This window comes from Candoia aspera, chromosome 8 (genome assembly GCF_035149785.1).
Source record: "Candoia aspera isolate rCanAsp1 chromosome 8, rCanAsp1.hap2, whole genome shotgun sequence".
Taxonomy (NCBI): Eukaryota; Metazoa; Chordata; class Lepidosauria; order Squamata; family Boidae; genus Candoia; species Candoia aspera.
In genome coordinates this window covers 69,661,028-69,678,027 of record NC_086160.1, presented here as the reverse complement: position 1 = coordinate 69,678,027, position 17,000 = coordinate 69,661,028, and the positions used below count along the sequence as shown (strand labels likewise).

General features: G+C 46.3%; 1 protein-coding gene across 1 annotated transcript in view; it reads right to left on the bottom strand.

The window, feature by feature from the left end:
• NUP54 (nucleoporin 54) overlaps positions 1 to 17,000 on the bottom strand; it is a 31,257-nt gene that overhangs the window by 5,107 nt on the left and 9,150 nt on the right. The window contains exons 6-10 of the mRNA XM_063310642.1: positions 16,695 to 16,891; positions 15,702 to 15,756; positions 14,205 to 14,298; positions 5,136 to 5,243; positions 3,443 to 3,562 (exon numbers count right to left, since the gene is read on the bottom strand). Of these exons, the coding sequence (XP_063166712.1) occupies positions 3,443 to 3,562; positions 5,136 to 5,243; positions 14,205 to 14,298; positions 15,702 to 15,756; positions 16,695 to 16,891 (574 nt within the window). The remainder of the gene's footprint in view (positions 1 to 3,442; positions 3,563 to 5,135; positions 5,244 to 14,204; positions 14,299 to 15,701; positions 15,757 to 16,694; positions 16,892 to 17,000) is intronic.

Genomic DNA, 17,000 nt, shown 5'->3' with positions numbered 1-17,000 from the left:
GCCCACTGCCCCTAATAAAGGACATATTGTCCCACCTGGCAAAGGGCAAGGTATTCTCTAAACTAGACCTAAGGGAAGCCTATTACCGCATAAGGATACGGGAGGGGGATGAGTGGAAAACGGCCTTCAACTGCCCATTGGGGTCGTTTCAATACAAGGTGCTACCTTTTGGACTGGCAGGGGCACCGGGTGTATTTATGCAATTAATCAACGAGGTCCTGCGTGACCACCTTTTTAAGGGGGTGCTGGTTTACCACAATGATGTGCTAATATACACTGAAACGGAGCGTGAGCACGAACAGTTGTTAAGGGAAGTGCTCAAGAAACTTCGCAAGGCAGAGCTGTTTGCCAAGCTCTCCAAGTGCGAGTTTCACAAACAACAAATTGACTATTTAGGGTACAGGATTTCGGAAAAAGGGATTGAAATGGACCCGAGCAAGGTCCAAGCAATACTGGCGTGGGAGCGCCCACGCACGAGGAGACAACTTCAAAGTTTCCTCGGATTCACGAATTTTTACTGGGGGTTCATCCCGGGGCTGGCAGAGATTGTACTGCCCCTGACCAACCTCCTAAAGACCAAGGGTTTGGGGGACACCCGCAAATCGAGAAACCCAGGGGCGGTGCTAAACTGGACAGCTGACTGTCAAACGGCATTCGAGAAACTAAAAAACCTGTTTACAGCTGAGCCAGTATTACAACATCCCGACCCCACCAAGCCTTTCGTGGTGCAGGTAGATGCCTCCGACTTCTCCATCGGAGCTCTCCTGCTACAAAGGGACTCTGGCAACCAGCTGAAACCCTGCGCGTACCTTTCCCGCAAATTCTCCGAAATGGAGCGGAGATGGCACGTATGGGAAAAGGAGGCGTTCGCAGTGAAAGCAGCTCTGGAAACGTGGAGGCACCTGCTGGAAGGGGCAGCCTGCCCCTTCGAGGTCTGGACAGACCACAAGAACCTGGAGGCTCTCAGCACACCTAAACGCCTCAGCCCGAAGCAGGTGCGCTGGGCACAGTTCTTCAGCCGGTTCAATTTCACGCTGAAATTTATACCGGGTAGGAAGAACTTCCTGGCGGATGCCCTCTCCCGACAGCCACAGGACGACATGCAAGCCTCAGACATTGTGGGGACAGTATGGACCAACAAACAACTGGGCTGCCCAGCTGTCACGCGCAGCCAGACGAGAAATCAACGCACGCCAACACGAACGCCAGAAAACGAACAGAGCCGCCGTTCAATTTCACCCAACTGGCAACAAAGACTCGCACAAGCACTACAAACAGATACATGGTTGCAAAACAACCGACACCATGTATCTATCAAGGACAACCTAGCCTGGAAAGAGAAAGTCTTGTACATGCCAGAGTCATTGCGGGGGGAAGTTTTAAACCGCTCACACAATGACAAGGCTGCGGGGCATTTTGAGTTCGTAAAAACCCTACATCTAACGAGACGGCAATTTTGGTGGCCAACCCTGAGAAAAGACATTAAAGACTACGTAGCCACCTGCCCCACATGTGCCACCTCCAAACGGAAGGGGGGGGAAACCCCAAGGGCTGCTGCAGCCAGTAGCCAGCCCCTCTCGCCCCTGGGAAGAAATTTCCATGGATTTTATTGTAGACCTCCCACCCAGCCAAAGGAAAACAGTCATCTGGGTGGTAAAAGACTACTTTTCAAAACAGGCACACTTTATTCCTTGCGCAACCATCCCCACCGTGCAACAGCTGGCACGCCTGTTCCTGACACACATATACAGGATCCACGGCACCCCCTGTCGGTTGGTGACCAATAAGGGCACACAGTTCACGTCAACATTTTGGAGGGAATTTTAAAAACTCATTGGCACCAAACAGGCACTGTCAACAGCGTGGTATCCACACACAGACGGATCTACGGAGATCCTAAACTCAACCCTTGAACAATTCCTGAGGGCATTCATAAATTACCAACAAGACATCTGGGTGGACCTACTACCTTTTGCAGAGGTAGCCTATAACAATGCAGTACACCAGAGCACGGGCCACACCCCATTTAAGGTGGTCTACAGAAGGGACTTTATACCGATACCAGAACTACCTCAACCAGATGCCACACCCTGCTCACCAGACGACTGGGCGGCACAACTGGCGACAACCTGGCCAATCATCCAAACGGCCCTCGCAGACGCACAAACCACATACAAGAAATTTGCGGACAATCACAGGGCGGAGGCACCGAACTACAAAGTGGGAGATAGGGTCTACCTCTCCACTAAGTTCATAAAAACCTCACAACCCTCGAAGAAACTGGCACCGAAATTCATCGGACCCTTCAAAATCACAGAAGTAATCAATCTGGTGACATTCAAACTGGAACTGCCACACAATCTACGACGGATCCATCCGGTATTCCACTGTGCCTTGCTGAAACCAACGAGCCCATCCAAATGGCACACAGAAGACCCACCGCCCCCACCCATCATGATAGATAAACAACAGCATTTTGAGGTACAGGAGATACTGGACTCAAGAAGACAAAGGGGTACTCTACAATACCTCATTAAATGGAAGCATTTCCCACACCCAGAGTGGGTCCAGGCACAACACGTCTTAGCAAAACAACTGACTAGACGTTTCCACGAGGCATACCCAGGGAAACCAGCACCCTTCGGGGGGCAGCATGTCATGACCCCGTTGCAAGGCACAAAGAGCCTCACAACGTGGATCATGATCATTAAGAAAGAGAGGAAGCAGATAGTCAAATCAACGCTTCAACCAAGCACCCAAAGCACCCACACCCATGGACTCATATGCAGATGAATAGAAGGACTTCAGATAAGCAGCGATAACCCACACCTGGTGCCCTGGAGGACACACCTGAACCAAGAGGACAAGGACAGCAAACGGGAAAACACCCACACAGCCATCAAGAAACCCATCAAGGGGAATGGGGACAATGGAGGGTGGAGAAGCATGGGACCCCGCAAGAGGGGTATAAAACAGGACACCTCACCACCGCACCCCCATTCCCGTTTTTCTCTCTGTCAGTACCGTTTCAATAAACCGGAAATCCTTAATCCCCATTAAGTGAGTCCGTGTCTTATTCGGAACGAGGCTGGCCTTGACATGTGATTTCATTGCCTGCAGTCCAACATTATACAGCTTAAGAGTTTGGGGAAGGGGAATGATTGCCTAACTCATTAACTTCTCTCTAAAGCTGCAACCTGAAACAAACCAATAGCTGTTCAAGAACCTCAAGGTTTTATTTGCTACTTAAGACTTTCAGACAGGCAATCTGCTATTAAAACTAGATGCACCTATCTGGAAACCCTCAAAAGAGCCTAAGGAACAGCAGAGGCCTTTCCCAATAGCCTAAATGGAGTTCAGGTCTTGGCATGTGCAAGGGCAATGTTCACTTTGAAGGAAAATAGAGCATTAGGGGACTCGTTCCAACCTCTGAACTGCTCACCTTGAACTGTGTAGGGGCGTTGAGTTCACATTGAATCGTATCCAGCTGCACACGGAGTTGCTCCTCATCTGCTTGGATAGCATACCCGCTTTTCCTCTGGATCTCTTGCTTGATCAACACCTGCATCAAATATTTTAAAAAATCATTACGCATTTTGAAAACTGAATTTTGTAAAGAAAGTCAATCCTTTGGGAGCAGGAAGAACCTGGCCCATGTTTGCCCAGATGGAATTCCATCCCACAGCATTCCAGGGAGTGCTGCTTACTACCTACTTTTACAGGTAGTCCTCACTTAATGACAATTGGGACCAGAATTTTGGTTGCTAAGTGAAGCAGCCATTGAGCAACTCCAACCTGATTTTACCACTTTTTGCAGCAGCTGTTAAGTGAATCACTGTGGGCGTTAAGTGAAACATGCAGTCGTTAAGCAAATCACACGGTTCCCCATTGATTTTGCTTGTCAGAAGCCGGCCGGGAAGGTCAAAAATGGCAATCATGTGACTGTGAGACTCTGTGACAGTCATAAATGCGAACCGGTTGCCAAGCGCCCAAATCATGATCATGTGACTGCAAGGATGCTGTAAATCATTTTTTCAGCACTGTTGTAAGTCCGAACAGTCACTAAGAGAATGGTTGTTAAGTGAGGACCATTTGTAGCCATGAGGGCAATGTGGAAGTTTCACATTGAGATGCAAAACCTGTAACATATGACTAAGAGAAAAAGAGCATGGTGCATCTAGCTAGCTACTGTAGGGGTTGTACAGTACTGTACAGTTTGAAGAACTTGGGCCTTTTTTCTTACATCCTTACATATTGTGCCCATATAATAGATGGGAAGAGAGAAAAGAATGGATTTATTTATTTATTTATTTATTTAAATTTTGCCACTGCCCATCTTTCCCCACAAGAGGGACTCTGGGCGGTTTACAATAAAAGCAATCAATTAAAACAGTAATCATAAAATATAAATACAAATGCATAAAATATAAATATACTTATCAAATATAAACATAAGAATTTTTATATTTATATTATAAAATTTGTATTTAAAAATTATTTTTATTTATTAATTTATTTTATTAATTTGATTTATATTACCGCCCCTCTCCCCCAATGGAGGACTCAGGGCAGTTTACAATAAAAAAAAATTATATTTATATTATAAGATTTGTAGCAGAGCTAAGCAATTCAATCTCTGGTTTAGCTCATTTCTCCCCATCCCTGTATCAACTGCAAAATCTTGCCAAAATCTGGAGGTATTTCCATTCATGTTTTCTTATTATAAGCAATTTCCCCTACAACAGTTCTTTTCATTTATATCTTCTGCAAGCAATTTTCTGCTATATGTTGTATTTTTTATGCATTTACTTATATTTATACTTGCTCCCAATATACAGTATGTATTGCTGTATGCTAGCGGATGGACTAAAAATAATTTAAATAAATGAATAAAACAGCACTGCAAAATTTGGGAACTGTCACTATTAGAGTGTAACTGCGTTTCTATACACATTTACTAGTCTTGAACATGCTTTCCACCCCAGCCTGAACCTAAGGCCATCTCGTCAGGTGACTTCCTGACTGAACTGAAGATTTCTTGATGCCTTAATGTTTTTAAACCCACATAATGTGAACATGCTCAGTCTTGTTTTACTGAATGGCTGAAAAGCAGGTGGGTGCCAACACAGGCCTACCTGCAAAGTTCGATGGGAAAGATCCATCAGCTTCCTCTTGTACTGAGCTATTTTGGCCATGGCTGTAGTCTGGTTTTTTTGAAGCTCGCTTATATCTTCGGATATTATCTACAGATTAAAGAGAGATTGGCTCAGATGTACAGATAAATAAGACCACTTTGAACAATCAACTTTGTTTCATCCCTACAATCTTTTCACCTTTTTTATTCTCTTTTGTGTTGTTATAGAGTTATGGAAGTGGCAGCAACTCCATCCAGAGTCACTGTCATTTTAGAAATAAACGATCATTCTCAATTTTCTCTCTTCACATGAACACACACACTACAACTCATCTGTGACAAACCCTACACTTTGATATGACACAACATCGTCCCCTGAGGCATTGGAAAAATTGATCCCATGCTGATGCTTGAACAAACAGAATCAAACTCCCCCCAACAAACAAATGTCCCATCCGTGTAATCCCATTTTCTTTTTTAATCCGTTCAATCGTGTCTGATTCTCAGAGACAGCCTGGACAAGTCCCTGCAGTTTTCTTGGGAGAGATTTTCGGAAATGGTTTGCCATTGCCTCCTTCCTAGGGCTGAGAGGGAGGGACTGGCCCAAGATCACCCAGCTGGCTTTGTGCCTAAGGCTGGACTAGAAATCATGGTCTTCCAGTTTCTAGCCCGGTGCCTGAACCACTACACCAAATTGGCTCTCAATCCCATTTATACAAAGGCACAAAAACCAACTGCATTTTTATTATTCCAACAAAGGTCCCTTGGAAGGTGGGTTTAGCTATTGGATAGTTTTTCACCCTGGCAGGTGAGAGGCACATGGAACACTGACCTTGTCAGTGCTTGCCCATCTTGTAGAATGAACTACCCCTAAAGATGCATCTGGTCCCCTCACATCTGGCTTTAAACTTTCATTTTTAAAATGGCATCTGGCACCTAGCTGAGTTAGGGGGCCATTGTGTTAATTTTTTACTGTAAAGATTTTAATTGAGGCAATTGTTGGATGCTTCATTTATCTGGTATTGTTTTCTGGAATTTATTCTATCTGCAGAAGCTTAACAGTTATTTAGTTGGACCATCTGTGTGTGACGTATCTGACTCCATTACTGCACAGCTAGATTGCATGTCTCTCACGTAGCCTCAGGGCATGACTTGTATTTCCCTATTCTCTTTGTACTCACTCCCCCGCCCTGATAGAACTGCTGAATAAAAGGAGGTGGGGGCGTGGCCCAGGAGGCAGTACCAGCAACCTCCTGAGATGTAGCGTCACTCACCACCACAAAAGAATCCTGTGCCTACCGTTGTTTTTTCGACCTCACCCTTGCGAGGGAATCGTTGGCTCATTCCCCCCCAGGGAATCCCATAGACCGAAGGGCGAAGGACTGGTCGCGTGACGCGACAACTGGGGGCTCGTCCGGGATCCCTTCGGTCTCACGGTGTGATCTCTGTCTAGAGGTGCACTGCCTTCACTCTCGTTACTACGCACCTGGAAAAGGCTCTGCAATCGTAAGTAATGGGCTCCCCACTCTCCAAAGTTTCGTCAGTTCATAGGGACGAACTTTATGATTTAGTGAAGAAGGCTAACTCTTGTCAAAAGGCTAACGGTACGACCATCTTTCCCATTTCAAAAAAATCGGTGACTCAACTCCTACTGTACATGGACAGACACTGCCCTGTCTATCCTTCAGAGGGGTCGCTCAAAGCATCCACTTGGGAAAGGATAGGAAAATATTTTCATGATACCCCACGAGCACCCGTGCCTATTCTGACTGCCTGGAAGGCTGTTATGGCGGCCATCAACACTCTTTACCCTCCCCCGTCTTCCCCGGAAACTTGCCCTTCTCCTCCCGGCCCAAAAACCCCACCCCCTCTTGCCGCCCATCTCGATGCTGCCTCACCACCACCCCCTCCATACCCAGCCGTTCCTCCTCCCCCTTCAGCTCCAACCCCCGGATCCCCTCAACACCACCCCCTAGGAGGCGCCATCACTGAACTCCTCTCCTCCCCCCTCTCATTGGAAATGGAGAGTCCCTCTGCCTTTCCCATGACCATCGGCCTAGGGGCGGCGGGAGGAAATTTGTATAACAATATTGAACTTAAGGTTTTGAAACAAATCAAAGATGCTGTAACCACCTACGGCTTGCACTCTCCTTTTACTAGGGGAGTTTTAGACTCTTTAGTTACTGCTAACACTGTTATGTTATTGTATGATTGGAAAATGCTTTTTTCTATGCTTATGACCCCGGCGCAATACGTTGTGTGGCAATCTGAATACGACAAAGGGGTGGAAGTAGAAATTAGAAGAGGTCTTCCCGCAGGGGTGACCGCAAATCAATTATTAGGAAAGGGACAATTCGCAACCTTAGTCCAGCAACAGAACTCCCCCCGTCGTTGTTTTGCTATTATTCACATGTGCGCCATGAATGCTCTCAAAAGAGTGGATGATTCCGACTCTCAATCCACCCAAACGTTTTTGAAAATAATGCAAGAACCAAATGAACCATATGCTTCCTTCATAAGTCGCCTTCAGATTGCTTTAGACCGACAAATTGATAATGCCACGGCTAAACATGAGCTGCTAATGAAACTTGCTTTCTCTAACGCTAATCATGACTGCCAGACCATTCTGCAACCCGCAGTCAATCAACCGGGTGTAAAGCTTGCAGACTTCCTGCAACTCTGCAGAATCGTTGGTACCACCTCTCACAAAGTGAGCGCTCTCGCTGCCGCCATTACCACCTCGCTGCCTTCTACTAACCCCTCCCCTCAGCTCCATTCCCCGGAAGCCCTCGCAATCACTCGTCATGGAAATTGCTTCAATTGTGGGAAGCCGGGCCACTTTAAGAATCAATGCCGTGCACCCGGGGGAGGTGGGGCGCCCCCTTCCACTCAAAGGGGGCCGCCCCCCCCCTCCAAACCTAAAACTCCTTGTCCCAGGTGCCGCAAAGGCTTTCATTGGGCCTCGCAATGTCGCAATAACTCCTCCCCTCACCAGCCTTCGGAAAACTAGATCGGGGGTTGTCAGCTAACCCCGCCCCAAAGGCTGAATTACCCATCACCAGCTTCCCTGTGGAGTTGGCAGAGGATCTTTTGTATGACGATCCGGGGGCTGTCCTTTCCCTTCCTCTTGTTGTCACGCTGCATAAACCCCTCCCTCCTCTTACCCCTGCTTTGCTTATTCCCAACTCCTCGCTTACGCTTGAGGGAATGGTTGCTGCTCCCTATTTGTATGATTCATCAGATTTGACACAAATTGCTCTGGCAGGAGTGGGAGATAGGTGCTTTTCCTTAAATAAAGGAACAATTGTCGCCACGCTCATACTTCTCCCTTCTCCTGATATGCCATCATTGTTTGCCTTGCAGCAACCAGTCCAAACCTCTAAACCCACCCTCCTTGTCACACTAAATGGTCGCTCTTTCGAAGGCTTGATTGACACCGGCGCCGACGTCTCTGTCATTCGTTCCGCTGAATGGCCCTCCTCCTGGCCTATCGCTGAAGCCTCCTCGGTGCAAGGAGTAGGCGGAGCACAGGCCGCTAAGGTCAGCTCTCATTGGCTTTCTGCTGTGACTGCTCATTCTCATATTACAGCGTATCTAAAGCCTTATATCTTGCCTTTGCACTGTAACCTATGGGGCCGTGACTTGCTTTCACAGTTCCACGCTTTTATTCAACTTCCCTAATGGCTTTACAGGACCCTTCAGGGTCTCTCTCTCTCTCTCTCAAAACCTCTGTGCCGGTATGGGTTGATCAATGGCCACTCACCAAAGAGAAACTGGACGCCTTACATATCTTGGTCCAACAGCAGTTAATTGAAGGCCATATCGAAACCTCCACCAGCCCATACAATACTCCGGTATTTGTCATCAAAAAGAAGTCTGGCAAATGGCGCCTCCTACAGGATCTTAGGGCTATCAACACCATCCTTCAGCCCATGGGACCTTTGCAGTGTGGACTTCCCAACCCCAACTTGATTCCGGAAGGACACGACCTTATTGTAATAGACCTCAAGGATTGTTTTTTTTCCATACCTTTGGCACAAAAGGACAGAATTATTTTCGCATTTACGGTACCGGAACTTAACAATTCAAAGCCTACTGCTCGGTACCAGTGGAAGGTCCTCCCACAAGGCATGTTGAACTCACCCACAATGTGCCAATTTTTTGTCGATAAAGCATTGCAACCCTATAGATCCCAATTTCCGCATTTTCTTGTGTATCATTATATGGATGACATTTTAGTCGCTGCTGAGGGCCCGAAAGGGACAGTTCAAAAAACTTTTCCTATTCTTTTAGCCACCCTAGCAACGGCAGGGTTGCACGTTGCACCAGAAAAGGTCCAGTCTCGTTATCCAATGCAATATCTAGGCCACAAAGTTTTAGCCTCCACAGCTGCCCCACTTCTACCTATGCTCACGCTTCCCCAGCCGACCACCTTGGTCCAATTACAACAATGTCTGGGGGTCATTAACTGGGCCCGCGCATACCTTGCTTTAACTACACCCATGTTATCACCTTTATTCCAAGCGTTAGTGGGTTTGACAAACCCAGCTGACAAGGTATACCTTACAGAACAACAATTGCACGCCCTACAACAGGTCAATGCCGTCCTTACGACCCAATGGGTGGACCGTGCGCTCACTGACAAACCACCCTCTCTTGCCATTCTTTCGACACATCAATTATTAACTGCCATCATCGTCCAAACGTCTGATAACAAACATCTACATATTTTAGAATGGCTACACTTGCCACACACACCTAAGACATCCATCATCACCAGAGCAGCACAAATGGCCTCTCTTGTTGAGAAAGGCCGGAAGAGGATTAGAGCCCTAATGGGACTGGATGTTTCCACCCTGTACATTCCCCTTAAGGTTACTCAATGGGAACCCCTCCTACAAAACTCCACTGCACTGCAGGATGCCTTGGAGGACTGGTGTGGCCAGGTGTCATGCCATCTTCCCCCTGATCCTCGATTGCAACTGTTGCGAACAGTACCCTTCACACTAACCTCGCCGTTCGTTCAGCAGCCACTCAAGGAAGCCCTCACTGTTTTTACAGACGGCTCCAAAACCATAGGGGCTTGTACATGGCAAAATAATTGCAAATGGCATAAACGCCTAACAGGCCCACAAGCATCTGCCCAACAGGCTGAGTTAGCCGCCTTTTTGCTAGCCTTGTCTCTTTTCCCAGAACAGCCTTTGAATGTTATATTAGATAGTATGTATGTCACTCAAATGGCTGTGGCCATGTTTGATGCATATATTTCCCCTGTTACCCCCCCCTCTCTCATGACGCTTTTTTTGCAGCTTCAAACTCTCCTGAAGGACAGAACATCCCCTTTGTTTGTAGCGCATATTAGAAGCCACCAACAGCTACCCGGTTTCCTGTCCGAAGGCAACCACATGGCAGATGAGGCTTGCAAAATTATGGCCTCTTCCCCTCTTCCTCCGCCGCTTTCAGCAGGGGACAGCCATGCTTATTTCCATCAAAATAAAAAAGCCTTGGTGCGCCAATTTGGCATTACATATCAAGAAGCTACCGCCATTCTTCAACAATGTCCAACCTGCAGTTTGCAGGCAAAGTGCATCCCTGAGGGAGTTAATCCCAGGGGTGTCCAAGCTTGTGACACATGGCAGATGGATGTCACTCATTATCCCTCTTTTGCACCTTGGAAGTATATCCATGTATCTGTGGATACCTATTCGGGATTCATCCTGGCAACTTTGCAAAGAGGAGAAGCCACGAAAAACGTAATCAATCATTGTATTCGCACTTTCGTCACATCGGGATGTCCCAAAACTTTGAAAACTGACAATGGCCCCGCTTACGTCAGCACTCCCTTTGCTGAGTTTTGCCGTAAGTGGTCCATTACTCACAGATTCGGTATACCATTCAACAGCCAAGGTCAGGCTATTGTGGAAAGGGCTAACCAGACCCTAAAGAATGCCCTTGATCGGCAAACGGGGAAAAAGGCCTTAGGCCCCCCAAGCCTCCCGATGTTACAAAATATCCTTAATCTCACCTTGTTTACCTTGAATTTCCTTAATCTTACCGGTACCCCCCCTGCTACGGCTGCATCTCGACACTTTTCCAAGCCAGTAGTTCCCTCTTCCCGTCCCCTTGTTTATTTTAGGCAACTGCCCAGCCCTGAGTGGAAAGGCCCTGCGCAACTCGTCACCTGGGGAAAAGGCTACGCTGCTGTGCAACTTCCTGATCGAGTGCTCTGGGTTCCTGCTCGCTGCATCCGGCCATATCATGGGCAGCCTCCTGACAAGCACCTTCTTGACCCTCCTTCTCTGTCATCTCTCTTCCATCTCTGCTCCCCTCACAACGAACCCTAAAACAACCTCTCTCATTCGAACCCATCGTTTACGCTACCCTGCCACCATTGGCCGCAGCTCAGCATCCAACGCCATGGAATGTCTTCAACGCTCTCCCATCAAAAGAAAAGGCACCTTCTGGCGCTGGTTCCGCAACAACACCCTTCTCCAAGATGGCGATTCCTACTCCATCACTTATCACTTTCGCCAAACTACCCTTGCTATCACCAACGTACAGTTGACCGATCTAGGACAATATCACTGTGAAATAACAAAATTAATTAAGGGGTTCGCCACCTCATCTCGCCTTACGCTCACCTTATTTTTACTCTCCCTTCCTGAGCCCGCCCGTTGGCAGGGACGACGCCTACTGGCATTTGACGCCCAGGGATCGCATCGCCCTTACAATATCACCTGGACAATCCGCGATGCCTTGGGACAGATCCTGAATACCTCCTTTTGTTATAGCCCAATTATATCTTGTTTCCCTAACCTGTATTTTGACTTTTCAGAAATGCTTTTAGGAGTGACAGCCTACAGGAGGCTGGCCGGCTTCCCAGAGCCCAGCCACTCCACCGTTAAAAGGTATCCCCTGTATGTGTGCCCAGGACATGACACCAGCCCTGATCACGTGCACGACTGCGGAGGCATAGCAGATTACTTTTGCAAATCTTGGTCCTGCGTTTCCACTGGCTACATCTACTGGACCCCTCCATATAAGACTGATTACATCACCCTCACTCGGTTGAGAAAGGACATTAGATGCACCGCAACCAAAAAGAATGCGGCAGGACAGGGGGGTTGGAATAGATGTAATCCGGTTATTGTACAATTCACTGCTGCAGGAAAAGCTCAGGGGAATGCCTGGGACTCAGGTGTAAAATGGGGAGGTCGTATGTATGCCAGATGGCCCGGGTTTCATTATGGCAACATGTTCTACATTCAACGACAGGTCACTCTCCCTCAGTCCCCACCTGTTGGGCCCAATGCCGACGACATTCACTCCACCTTTCTTAAACCCCTCACCAAACAAAAAAACCCCCTTGTCTCTCTTCTTAACTCCTCCTTTTCCCTTGTTCACACCGCTTCTAACACATCTCGATGTTGGCTTTGTTTGTCTTCCTCCCCACCATTCTATGAAGCAGTCGGTTCTCCTGACCCTATCCGAAACTCTACCTCAGCCTCCTCCTGCCGCTGGCAAAACACCACGTTGACTATCACCTCTATAATAGGGCAGGGCTGCTGCCTTGGCCGTGTTCCTGCTAACTATATTCAATATTGCCTTAATTCTTCTCATGATCACTGTGCCCTCTATCTTCCAAAAAATCGCTTGAACATCAACGGTCACACCGGCCATGGTGGCTACGGTGTACTCTACACTACCTCTGGTAATATCTCTGCCCGATTGACAGGGCAATACTTTATCCCTGGGAACAACTCTGTTTGGGCATGTTCTTCTGGCCTCACCGCATGTGTATATGGTGATACCTTGTTACAAACTAACGCCTTTTGTATTCAGGTGCTCCTACTCCCCAAGATTTCTATCTATTCCCCCGACGAACTTCTCTCCATTTTAGAGCCCCCTCATTATCCCCTCAAGGCTAAGCGCGAAGTAGTGACTGCTGTAACTTTATCAGTCCTACTGGGCTTAGGTGCGGCCGGAGCCGCCACTGGTGTGTCAGCCCTTGTTGTCAATGATCAGAACCTGCGTCACCTTAGCGTTATCATTGACACTGACCTTCGCGCCATCGAACAATCTATTGTGGCGCTACAAGATTCCCTTACCTCTCTATCCGAAGTGGTTTTGCAAAATCGTAGGGGTCTCGACCTTCTGTTCCTCAAACAAGGGGGTCTGTGTGTTGCTCTAAAGGAAGACTGCTGTTTTTATGCCGACAACTCAGGAGTAGTATTGGACTCTATGAAAGAGCTCAATTCCCGTTTAAAAACAAGGGAATTGGAGCGCCAACAATCCATGTCATGGTATCAAAATATGTTTAGCATTTCTCCATGGCTAACCACACTGTTGTCCGCTCTGTTGGGGCCCCTCCTGTTATTGATTCTCGTATGCACCATAGGCCCCTGTGTGCTGGGTCGCGTTCTCCGCTTCTTAAAGCAGAGACTTCATACATTGGACTCAGAGGTATCCGAGACAAAGCTTGCTGTTCAACACCTGGTCACTGCTGTAGGTATGGAGAAAACACCACTCTTGGAATGGTCCTCCGATAGTGAATCGGAAGTGGAAAAGGACCCCCGGTCACACTACCCCCCGAGAGAGGACGCTGGGATGGGTCTCCTTGGACTGAAGAGTCCCTGGCTCCCCGACTCAGACCCTCTGGGGGAGGAACAAAATTAAATAAAAAAGGTGGAATTGTGACGTACCTGACTCCATTACTGCACAGCTAGATTGCATGTCTCTCACGTAGCCTCAGGGCATGACTTGTATTTCCCTATTCTCTTTGTACTCACTCCCCCGCCCTGATAGAACTGCTGAATAAAAGGAGGTGGGGGCGTGGCCCAGGAGGCAGTACCAGCAACCTCCTGAGATGTAGCGTCACTCACCACCACAAAAGAATCCTGTGCCTACCGTTGTTTTTTCGACCTCACCCTTGCGAGGGAATCGTTGGCTCATTCCCCCCCAGGGAATCCCATAGACCGAAGGGCGAAGGACTGGTCGCGTGACGCGACATCTGTGGTCAAGCCATAAGCATTTCAGAAGAAAGGGGTGAGGTTAAGGAGCTGACACTTACATCCAATCGGGTTTGATGCTGCTTTGTCATTTGATCTTGAACTTTCAACCTCCTTAAGAGTTCCTTGAAACCAACCATTGGCACTGGAATCAGCCTGCAGAAATAAGAGCATTGATTCAGTAAAAATTAGATGAATGGTAACCACCATCATCAAATGTTATTCCTTCTTCCCAAAGGAGCCCAGCGTGATGTACAAAGAGCAATAAAAAAAAAACCGAAATCACTAATAAAGCTATTTATCCTAAAATAAGATAATACAAATACAAGAATTAAAAACATATTTAAAATGTGGTCTGGTCCGGGTGTAATTATTACCTTGCAGATAGTAGATTCAGCAAGCATTTAAACCAGTGTTTCTCACCTCAGCGACTTTAAAGACGTGCGGACTCCAACTCCTAGAGTTCCCTAGCCGGCATGCTTAAAGTCACTGAGGTTGAGAAACACTGTTTTAAATGAAATACTGTTGGTGCCATGGGGGGAACAGTTAGAACGAGTGCTATAAAGCTGCAGGCTAAAAGAGTAACTCTTTCATATATCATAAAGGAAAAAACAAGATATCCTATGAAGATAATTAGGAGCCTTTGTTCTCACTTTATAAAAATTGACATTTTTCATTAACAGGAACAAAAAGAACGGAGATTGAGTAAGAAGGGCTAGCTGCACTAGGAAGAGAAGGAAAAAGAAATGGAGAACAAAACCGCACTAGGAAGAGAAGGAAAAAGGTAATTTAATATGGAAGGGGAAAAAAGAAGCATTAGTTATGTCTTGCAGAGAATTAAATTCGCCAGGCACGCAGCCTCTCCCAAGCAACAGCTAATCCTCAAAGCAGCCACTCTGCAGCCAGACTGTCATTTTTTTGTCCATGAAAGACACAGAACATGGCATCTGTCTGCAACCCATTAAAGCAGCCATGTCTGTTTTGAGAACTGCAGAAAGTTTTGTGTTCCTGAGAGTTCCAAAACACATCTTCCAAATCAAATCTAATCCACCACACAGCTGTATTACATAAGGACAGTTGGGCCTGCAGCAGCCTTAGCCACTTGGAATGTGACACAACTTTATTAGGATCCCAATCACATTATTAACAGTAATCAGTTACTGCAAAGTTTAATAAGAGGCACCTGAGACCAATGATAGAACTGTCACTGCAGAACATACATGTTTGAATACAACCCAGCATCGCTAACTCTCCTCAGCAAATCCAGCATAGCTTTTACATGGTAGCTAAGGAAGGAAGGTTTTAATGGGACAGCATGCCCAAAGCAGCACTCCCACAAGTGCATTTTGTGGTGATTTAAACATGCACTCTCTTTCTGCACAATTTAATGTGTTTTTAGGGAGATGACTAAATGTTTTTGAAATTGCTCTTGGGAACTGGGACTGCTTCTGAACCAACGGTTTCAATTTCTCCATCCCTCCTCCAAAAAGCATTATTATTCTCTTCACAAATAACTCCAACAGTGCATTTCTTAAAAGTCATCTTGCAAACCCACTTACTTTTCAGAATCTGGATTATCCACTTTGGCCTGTTCCCAAATGATAGGATCAACACCTGCAGAGGGGGAAGAAAAGAACCAATTCCTTTTCCATCTTTCATTAGTACAAAAAAAGATCAGAAAAAGGTTTCTCTAAGCTATCCCTTTCTTTTTAACAGGAAGTATCCATTTTGTTTAAATCTTAGGCCTCTATGGTTTTGGTAAAATGCTTGAAATTCTAGCTGAAATAGTAAACATACCATGCCAATTAAGATCTAAGAGCTTTCCCTTTTATGTAAGCATGTAAAGCGATTTCAAAAATTAAACCAGACCTTCAGAGTTATGTGAAGCTTATCTCTTCTACTGCAGAGAAATGATGGCTATATAAGCAAACCTAATCACATTTCTGTGACCCGTTCACGTAACAAACCCCAAATCCTTGAGAACGTGTGTGTGTGTGTGTGTATACACACACACACATAATGGGTTGTGTGGTTTTAGTCTTTGTATGCCACCCAGAGTCACTTGTGTGAGATGGGCACCCATATAAATGGTTTAAGTATGTAAGTAAGTAAATAAAAGGAGTTTCTCTTTAATGAGTCAAAGACAACTAAATGATAGGATTTCTCTTGCTGTAAATTAAATGGAACGCAAACACAGGGACTGGGTTTTTCTTAATTAGCATTCCACAGGTTTCATGCTCAGGTGCTAACTCAAATGACTGATTCAACAAATATTCTTTATTTTCTGTCCTACTATGGTATCTTTTGAAATTGTAAATACTGTCCAAACTACCTCATGGGGATTTAGTGAGAAGACTATTTGCAATTTAGGACTCTTTCCAAATTGCAGGTAAAATCAGAATCAAAAGGCCTGAGTCCTCAATCCTGTTTACTGAGCTATCACTCTTCCTCAATAAAGCATTCTCCCCAAACATTCATTCCTTAAAAATAATCATACATTCATTCTTTTGTACAACAGGAATGCTTGATCGTCCATCCAAAGCCTGGGATACCTGCAGGAGGATGTTGTAGCAACTGCTTAATCTGTGCTGGAGAGAGTTCTGTCCTGGCCATGGTGAGGGTCACTCCAAGCTGCTGCAGCTGGGTTTTGATGTTTGCTTGTTCAAAGTGTGCATACAGGGTGGTGGCTGGAACTCGCCTGGACGTCCCGTTGGGTGACCGTTCAACCACGTAGATCACTATTTCTGTTCTAAAAGATCAGTAAAAGGACTCACATTTGACATTGTGAAGATTTTTTAATTCTGTAGTTATTTGGTGTTAAATGGCATGCTGCAAACTTCAACATACTGAACTTTTAA